The sequence below is a fragment of the Polypterus senegalus genome, chromosome 8 (assembly GCF_016835505.1).
Source record: "Polypterus senegalus isolate Bchr_013 chromosome 8, ASM1683550v1, whole genome shotgun sequence".
NCBI lineage: Eukaryota > Metazoa > Chordata > Cladistia > Polypteriformes > Polypteridae > Polypterus > Polypterus senegalus.
The window spans coordinates 184,597,061-184,606,393 of NC_053161.1; the positions used below are offsets into that span (position 1 = coordinate 184,597,061).

At 46.1% G+C, this 9,333-nt stretch overlaps 1 protein-coding gene across 1 annotated transcript in view; it reads right to left on the reverse strand.

Annotated features, from left to right (window-relative positions):
* Window positions 1–7,406: 7,406 nt before the first annotated feature.
* LOC120534754 (zinc finger protein 436-like) overlaps window positions 7,407–9,333 on the reverse strand; it is a 115,727-nt gene continuing 113,800 nt past the window's right edge. The window contains exon 9 of the mRNA XM_039762335.1: window positions 7,407–8,520. Within this exon, the coding sequence (XP_039618269.1) occupies window positions 7,841–8,520 (680 nt within the window). The 3' untranslated portion in view covers window positions 7,407–7,840. The remainder of the gene's footprint in view (window positions 8,521–9,333) is intronic.

Consider the following 9,333-nt stretch of genomic DNA (forward strand, 5'->3'; position numbering starts at 1 on the left):
TACTTGCCCAGAGAGTTTCGACACGTCATTGTTGTTATTGTTTACATCCCTCCTTGGGTGGATGTGGAGATAGCAGGTGACATTATCCACGGCGCTGTTGCTAGACTACGAACGTAGCACCCTGAGGCACTTGTGCTAATCTCTGGAGATGTTAACCATGTGACGCTGGACAAAACATTACCTGCCATCTCCCAGTATCCATCCATCCATCCTCTTCTGCTTATCTGAGATCGGGTCACGGGGGCAGCAGCTTGCGCGGAGATGCCCAGACTTCCCTCTCCCCAGTTACTTCTTCTAGCTCTTCTGGGACAATCCTGAGGTGTTCCCTGGCCAGCCGGGAGACATAGTCCCTCCAGCGTGTCCTGGGTCTGCCCCGGGGCCTCCTCCCGGTTAGACGTGCCCGGAACACCTTACCAGGGAGGCGTCCAGGAGGCATCCTAATTTGATGCCCGAGCCACCTCATCTGACTCCTCTCAATGCAGAGGAGTAGCGGTTCTACTCTGAGCTCCTCCTGGATGATTGAGCTTCTCACCCTATCTTTAAGGGAAAGCCCAGACACCCTGCGGAGGAAGCTCATTTCAGCCGCTTGTAAATCACAATCTTGTTCTTTTGGTCACTACCCAAAGCTCATGACCATAGGTGAGGGTGGGAACTTCGATCGACTGGTAAATTGAGAGCTTTGCCTTAGGGCGCAGCTCCTTTTTCACCACGACAGATTGATGCAGACCCTGCATCACTGTGGACGCCGCACCGATCCACCTGTCAATCTTCCGCTCCATTCTTCCCTCACTCATGAAAAAGACCCCAAGATACTTGAACTCCTCCACTTGGGGCAGGATCTCACTCCAAACCTTGAGAGGGCACTTCTCCCTTTTCCGCCTGAGGACCATGGTCTCGGATTTGGAGGTGCTAATTCCCATCCCAGCCACTTCACACTCGGCTGTGAACTGATTCAGAGAGAGCTGAAGATCACGGCCTGATGAAGCAAACAGGACAACATCATCTGCAAAAAGCAGTGACCCAATCCTGAGCCCACCAAACCAGACCGCCTTAATGCCCTGGCTGTCCATAAAAGTTATGAACAGAATCGGTGACAAAGGGCAGCCAAGGTGGAGTCCAACTCTCACTGGAAATGGGTTCAACTTACTGCCGGGATTGCGGAACAAGCTCTGACACCGAATAGCCCTTATCAGGGGGTCTGGTACCCCATACTCTCAGAGTTATCCCCCACAGGATTCCCCGAGGGACACGGTCTAACGACTGCTTGGGCAAACTCCCATGCACCCTCCAGGACCCTGCCAAGGGTGTAGAGCTGGTCCACTGTTCTGCAAGCAGGACGAAAACTACACTATTCCTCCTGAATCTGAGGTTCGACTATCTGACGGACCGTCCTCTCCAGGTCCCCCGAGTAGACATTTCCAGGGAGACTAAGGAGTGTGATCCCTCTGTAGTTGAAACGCACCCTCCGGTCCCCCTTCTTAAAGAGGTGGACCACCACCCCAGTCTACCTAACCAGAGGCACTGTCCCCAATGTCCATGCTATGTTGCATAGACGTGTCAACCAAGACAGTCCTACAACATCCAGAGCCTTGAGGAACTACGGGCATATCTCATCCATCCCCGGGGCCCTGCCACCAAGGAGTTTTTTGACCACCTCAGTGACCTCAGTCCCAGAGATTGGGGAGCCCACCTCTGAGTCCCCAGGCCCTGCTTCCTCATTGGAAGTCATGTTAATGGGATTGAGGAGGTCTTCGAAGTACTCCCCACAGCGACTCACAATGCTCTGAGTTGAGGTCAGCAACGTACCATCTCCACCATATACAGTGTTGACACTGCACTGCTTCCCCCTCCTGAAATGCTGGACGGTGGACCAGAATCTCCTCGAAGCCATCCTGAAGTCGTTCTCCATGGCCTCCCAAAACTCCTCCCATGCCCGAGTTTTTGCCTCAGCAACCACCGAAGCCGCATTCCGCTAGGCCTGCCGGTACCTATTAGCTGCCTCCAGAGTCCCACAGGACAAAAGGGTCCTGTAGGACTCCTCCTTCAGCTTGATGGCATCCCTCACCACCGGTGTCCACCAACAGGTTCGTGACTGCCACTATGACAGGCACCAACTACCTTACCGCCACAGCTACGGTCAGCCACCTCAACAATAGAGGTACGAAACATGGCCCATTCGGACTCAATGTCCCCCACCTTCCTCTGGTTCTGCTGGAGGTGGGAGTTGAAGCTATGTCTGACAGGGGACTCTGCCAGACATTCCCAGCAGACCCTCACAACACGTTTGGGCCTACCAGGCCTGACTGGCATCCTCCCCCAACCATCAAAGCCAACTCATCACCAGGTGGTGATCAGTTGACAGCTCCTCCCCTCTCTTCACCCGAGTGTCCAAGACATGTGGCCGCAGGTCCAACGACATGACCACGAAGCCGATCATCGAACTGAGGCATAGGGTGTCCAGGCGCCATGTGCACATATGAACACCCCTATGCTTGAACATGGTGTTTGTTATGGACAATCCGTGATGAGCACAGAAGTCCAATAACAAAACACCACTCTGGTTCAGATCGGGGGGGTCATTCCTCCCAAGTCTCACTGTCATTGCCCATGTGAGCAGAACGAGGGAGTCCCCAGAAGGTATGCCCTCCAGCACCTCCTCCAGGGACTCCAAAAAGGGTGGGTACTCCAAACTGCTATTCGGCGCATACGCACAAACAACAGTCAGAACCCGTCCCCCAACCCAAAGGCAGAGGGAGGCTAGCCTCTCGTCCACTGGGGTAAACCCCAATGAACAGGCTCCAAGTTAGGGGGCAATAACACCCGCTCGGCGCCTCTCACCAGGGGCAACTCCAGAGTGATAGAGAGTCCAGATCCTCTCAAGGAGATTGGTTCCAGAGTCCAAGCTGTGCGTTGAGGAGAGTCTAATTACATCTATCCAAAACCTCTTGACCTCACGCACTAGCTCAGGCTCCTTCCCCTTCTGAGAGGTGACATTCCACATCCCAAGAGCCAGCTTCTGTACCCGAGGATCGGACCCCCCAAGTTCCCTGCCTTCGGCGACCACCCAAATCACACTGCACCCAACCTCCTTGGCCCCTCCTACAGGGGGTGAGCCCATGGGAAGGGGGACCAACGTTGCTTCTTCGGGCTGTGCCCGGCCGAGCCCAACAGGTGCTCACCATCGAGCCTCACCTCCAGGCCTGGCTCCAGATGGGGGCCTCGGTGACCTGCGTCCAAGCGAGGGAAAACACTATCCAATTTTTTTGTTGTTCATAGGAGGATTGCTCAACCGCTCTTTTTCTCATCCCTCACGTAAGACCAGTTTGGCTTGGGTGACCCTACCAGGGGCATAAAGCCTTGAACAACAGAGCTCCTAGGATCATTGGGACATGGAAACCCCTCCACCATGATAAGTTGGCGGTTCGAGGAGGGGTTCTCCCAGTATGTGAATTGTAACTCCCGGGGAAATAGGACTATTGACCTACTGTATGCAAACATTAAAGATGCATACAGCGCCACCCCGCTGCCTGTGCTTGGGAAAGCAGATCATAACCTGGTTCTGCTTCAGCCTCACTACAAACCAAGAGTAAGGGAGCTACCTACAACCACATGCTCATTCAGGAAGTGGTCCACTGAAGCAGAGCAGGCTTTGAGAGACTGCTTTGGAACTACGGACTGAGATATCCTGCAGGGAGCATATAGTGAGAACACTGAGGAGGTTGTTGACTGCACTACTGACTACATCAACTTCTGTATGGACATTGTAGTTCCAGTAAAAACAGTACGCTATGCTAACAACAAGCCATGGATTACAAGTGACATCAAAGGCTTTTTGAACCAGAAAAAAAGGCAGTGATCAGCATGAGTTCAAGCGCGTATAGAAGGAACTTCAAATCCAGCTCAGGGAGGCGAAGGAGCAGTACAGGAGAAAGCTGGAGCAGAAGTTGCAGAATAACAGCATGAAGGAAGTGTGGGATGGGATGAAGATCATCACTGGCTGCAGCTCGAAGCAGGGTGCCACCATTGAGAGAGACGTGGAGAGAGCAAACCTGATGAACGTTTTCAGCAGGTTTGACCACTTTAACCCAGTCTCACTCTCACTTCAGAATACTGCATCCTCCACCCATCCTTCTGCTGATACCAGCATAAGAGAGAGTTTCCCCCCACCCACAATTACAGCAGCCCAGCAAAGCAGTGGGTCCAGATGGAGTATCTCCACGACTGCTGAAGGCCTGTGCGTTGGAGCTGGGGAGTCCTCTATAGCGCATCTTCAACCTGAGCCTGACCATGGAGCAGCTGCTGCTTCACTACCTGAGGCCACAGGTCCACCACGTCCTCGACCCTCTGCAGTTCACATACCAGGAGAAGGTAAGAGCGGAGGTTGCCATCATCTATATGCTACACCGATCCCTCTCCCACTTGGACAGAGACAGTGGTGATGTAAGAATTATGTCTCTGGACTTCTCTAGCGCCTTCAACACCAACCAACCTCACCTCCTTAGTGACAATCTGACAGAGATGGGAGTAGATTCATACCTGGTACCATGGATCGTGGACTATCTTACAAACAGACAGTGGTATGTGCGTCTCAGAAACTGCAGGTCTGACATTGTGGTCAGCAGCACAGGAGCGCCGCAGGGGACTGTACTTTCTCTGGTCCTGTTCAGCCTAAATACTTCGGACTTCCAATACAACTCGGAGTCCTGCCATGGGCAAAAGTTCACCGACAACACTGCTATCATGGGCTGCATCAGGAGTGGGCAGGAGGAGGAAAATAGGAACCTAATAAAGGACTTTGTTAAATGGTGCAACTCAAACCACCTAAACCTGAACACCAGCAAAACCAAGGAGCTGGTGGTGGATTTTAGGAGGACCAGGCCCCTCATGGACCCCGTGATTATCAGAGGTGACTGTGTGCAGAGGGTGCAGACCGATAAATACCTGGGAGTGCAGCTGGATGATAAATTGGACTGAACTGCTAATACTGATGCTCTGTGCCAGAGAGGACAGAGCCGACAATACTTCCTTAGAAGGCTGGTGTCCTTCAACACCTGCAATAAGATGCTGCAGATGTTCTATCAGATGGTTTTGGCGAGCGCCCTCTTCTACGAGGTGGTGTGCTGGGGAGGCAGCATAAAGAAGAGGGACGCCTCACGCCTGGACAAACTGGTGAAAGGCAGGCTCTATTGTAGGCACGGAGCTGGACAGTTTGACATCCATGGCAGAGCGATGGGCACTGAGCAGGCTCCTGTCAATCATGGAGAATCCACTGCATCCATTGAACAGGATCATCTCCAGACAGAGGAGCAGCTTCAGCGACAGACTGCTGTCACTGTCTTGCTCCACTGACAGACTGAGGAGATCATTCCTCCCCCACACTATGCGACTCTTCAATTCCATGTTAACATTATGCACATATGATTATAGACTGTTACACCTCCACCTTGCGTTTTTTAACTTGCACTGCATTTTTATCACTCTTTAAATAATATTGTTTTTATTAGTATGCTGCTGCTGGATTATGTGAATTTCCCCTTGGAGATTAATAAAGTATCTATCTAGGAGTCACCGTCAGATGATTGGAGATGACAGACAGGTGATTGTAATTTATTCAAAACAACAAATAATATACAACAATAAAGTAAGCACACTGTAGGTAAACCAAGACAGTGGAATGCAAAGTCTCTCGGGAACAGGAAACCCCTTCTGGTCAAAGGGCGTTACTTTACTAAACTTTTTGACAATAATCTTCTTATATAATACGCTACCGTGGCTGTTCATTTGTCTGTCCAGGATTTTAAATCACCTGTAGCTCGCAAACCGTTTCACCTATTGACTTGAAATGTGATACACATATACTACATAACGTCTATATCCGAATTCGGGGTGATAATTTTTATTACTCTTTTTATTTTTATTTTATTGTTAGAATCAACTCTCGGTAGCGTGCAGCAGGACGGCCGTGCAGCACATGCGTATGGGCGCCGTTCTCATTCCCTTTCACCTTCGCTAACATTCTTTAGGCAGATTGAAGACTTAAGTGCCAGCTTAAGTGAAAAATTAAATAAAACGTACTAAGTAATTGCAACACAAAAACTAACTTAATCAGTTTTAACGCGAAAAGATGCAGATGAAAGAAGAGAAGCAGCGGGCCGCTAGGGTGGAGAAAAGAAGAGCTGCTCAGGAAGCAGCAAGCGCATCAACCTCTGAGTAAACAAATGGTAAACGTACAGAGAAAGAGGATGAAAATTAGGAATGCAAGTCAAGTGTATTCACTGCACGATACTGTTACTGGTAATAATAATATTTACTGACCCTGAGGAGACTTACAACATTTGAGACACAATTGCTGGCATTTCTTTTGCTTTTCCAGTATTAGCACCGACAGCTGAAGTGACCTCCTCATGGTGACACACTGCCAGTGCCTATCAGTCCTAACATATCAAATCCTTTTGAAATTCATTCTAAAACATGTCTTTGACAGGTTAACATTGCTAGTACCTTATAAAAGCTCTCTGAAAGAACATTTTGTGGGTGAAAAAAGAAATTCTAACTTTAGTTTAACATAAGAGTTCAGTAATTAACAATTTAACACCAAAATAAAATGCAGGTATTTCGGAACATTTATATTTTTGGGGTGGTATGCCACGACAAAGGATTGACAGCCCCCGGTGTAGATCTTCTCCAACGAAGTCCACTTCTGGAGGTGGCCCAGAAGATTCCGATTTGTGAGAATTATTGCCACACACACTACTGCAATTCGTGTAGCAAAGTGTATTCTGTCTTTTTAATTTTTTTTGTATCTTTCAGTTATGAATTTTCCCAAAAGCAATTGTTTGTGTAAACTTAGTGTCATATTTGGAGTACGGATGCTAATTAATGTGACGCCTCACAGACGGCAGGCACCCTCAGGCGATGGAGGATGCTGTATAGGTAAGTCAAGTCTCTCCAAGCCTTTTCTAATTTTATTCTATTAAGTTGACATGTATATTATTTAGTAATAAGTTATGTGCGCCCCCCCCCCACTGAGTTCTTATATACAGTTTTGTATGTTTTATTATCTAAAGCAAACAAACAAAATCAAAATAAACTTAAAAAAAGCATTTCTTCTTTTAGTGCGCTGCCACAGTGTTAAAACATAATTTGGCATGGTGTACAGCATGATCATGTGTATATTTTGGATTTAAATTTTTATTTTACATTTTATTTTATTGATTTTGTATTAAGTTTGTGTTTATAATTATTAGTAATTGATTTGATTTATTATTTAATAAACATTGGCGAGAAGCTGTTTGTTCTTTTTTTGTCAAGGTATGTTTTTTTATTTTTTGTTATTAAAATAGCAAAATATATAATATAAAGCTGAACTATTATTTATTGTGTGAGGCTATGTATATTGTAAAGTGTTTTTTTTTCTTTTTTCTGATGAAATGTGTATAATACGTTGTAAATAGTTCTATATGTAATACGTATGTTATGAAAACAAAGCTAGGCGCATGGTGGAGGCTGTAGGGGCTTTGGTGAGGAGCCATTTGTATGACACCCTGTTCTTTGTTTTGTTTGTGGAAAAGGAAAAAGGATATAAACTTCTATTTCTCTTCCGTGTTGATTAGTTTTTGATACAACACTAAGCAGGATGGATTTGTGTCAGTTACATGTGCTTACTGTACAGGCAGGAGTGAACCTCACTCTTTAGTCAGGACAGTTCAGTTGTACTTCTCTCCAGTGGGAATTTTGGTGCTTCTCTGAAGTGTACTGCTCTGACAGATTTGTTTGCCACATTCCAAACATCAATATGGTTTCTCTTTGAGATTCATTTCTCAACAATAGTTTAGTTTGCTTACTTTTCAGGACACGACTGAACCTCACTCTTGAGTCCTGAAGGGTTCTTGGTTTTCTGGACTGACTTTTGAACTGCTACTGTTTTTATTCTGTTGTGAACTCTGGTGTGTCTATGAAGATTGCTTATATGTGAAAACTGTTTACCACATTCATTACAGCAAAATGGCTTCTCTCCAGTATGAACTCTTGTGTGTCTCTGAAGACTGCCCATCTCTGAAAACTGTTTACCACATTCATTACAGCAATACGGCTTCTCTCCGGTATGAACTCTTGTGTGTTTCTGTAGATGGCCTATTTCTGAAAACTGTTTACCACACTCATTACAGCAATATGGCTTCTCTCCGGTGTGAACTCTTGTGTGTTTCTGTAGACCGTCCATCTCTGAAAACTGTTTGCCACATTCATTACAGCAATATGGCTTCTCTCCAGTGTGAACTCTAGTGTGTTTCTGAAGACTGCCCATCTGTGAAAACTGTTTGCCACATTGATTACAGCAATATGGCTTCTCTCTTGTGTGAACTCTCGTGTGTCTCTGAAGATTGCTTCTATGTGAAAACTGTTTACCACATTCATTACAGCAATATGTCTTCTCTCCCGTGTGAACTCTCGTTTGTTTCTGAAGAGCACTCCTGTTAGAGAATTCTCTGCCACATTCCACACTGCAGTGATCTTTCTTTCCTGTGTAAGATTTAAAACAAAAAGAAAAAAAAAAAAGTGCTTATTTTCAATTCACTGCCTTATTATCAACATTAACACACATTAAATACATGATGGCTGAAATTAGGAACAACCTTTGATCAGCATAAGCAATTATAAAACTTTTGTTGTACTTGGAAAACACACTTAATTTGTTAATTTTATGTCCTTTATTACAACTGCTCAGAGCCACATGTATAAAACTTCCTTCTGCTCGGCCACATATACGAAAGCTGTTTCTTATGCAAAAGTTAGGATTAATAAAACTAGAACTTGTCATTTAAATTGGCTCAAAGTTACCTCAAGTTTTGAGCATTTGTAAGTCCCATGCAGACTTTGTGTTGGCATTTTAGCAACTCCAGGTGGAAAAACGAAGAACTGAACAGAAAATCTCATTTCATTACACATTTCACATTCTGATGTTTGACAGGCTACACAAGGAGTGAGTTTTGATGTATCACAATGACATTTTGGCTCATGATGATGACTTAGCTGATTTAGACTCCCTACTGTCATCCTCTTTGAAGTGTGTGCTGAACTGCAGTCTTTATTACAGAGACCACAATACAGAAATCACACAATCCCTTTTCTCTTACAGGTCTTAACAGCTGTGGGTTATTTGGCGATGACAGCTTTTCAGTGTGAACTGCCTGACTGGTTAGGAATCTCTTCACTTAGAGCCACATAACGCCATCTGTATGGGATGGTATACTTAAGACGGTAGAGAGATACATGCAATATCGTTACCATCAGGGTATGCAAGTCGTGATCAAAATGAAATCTGCAGCAATGTCT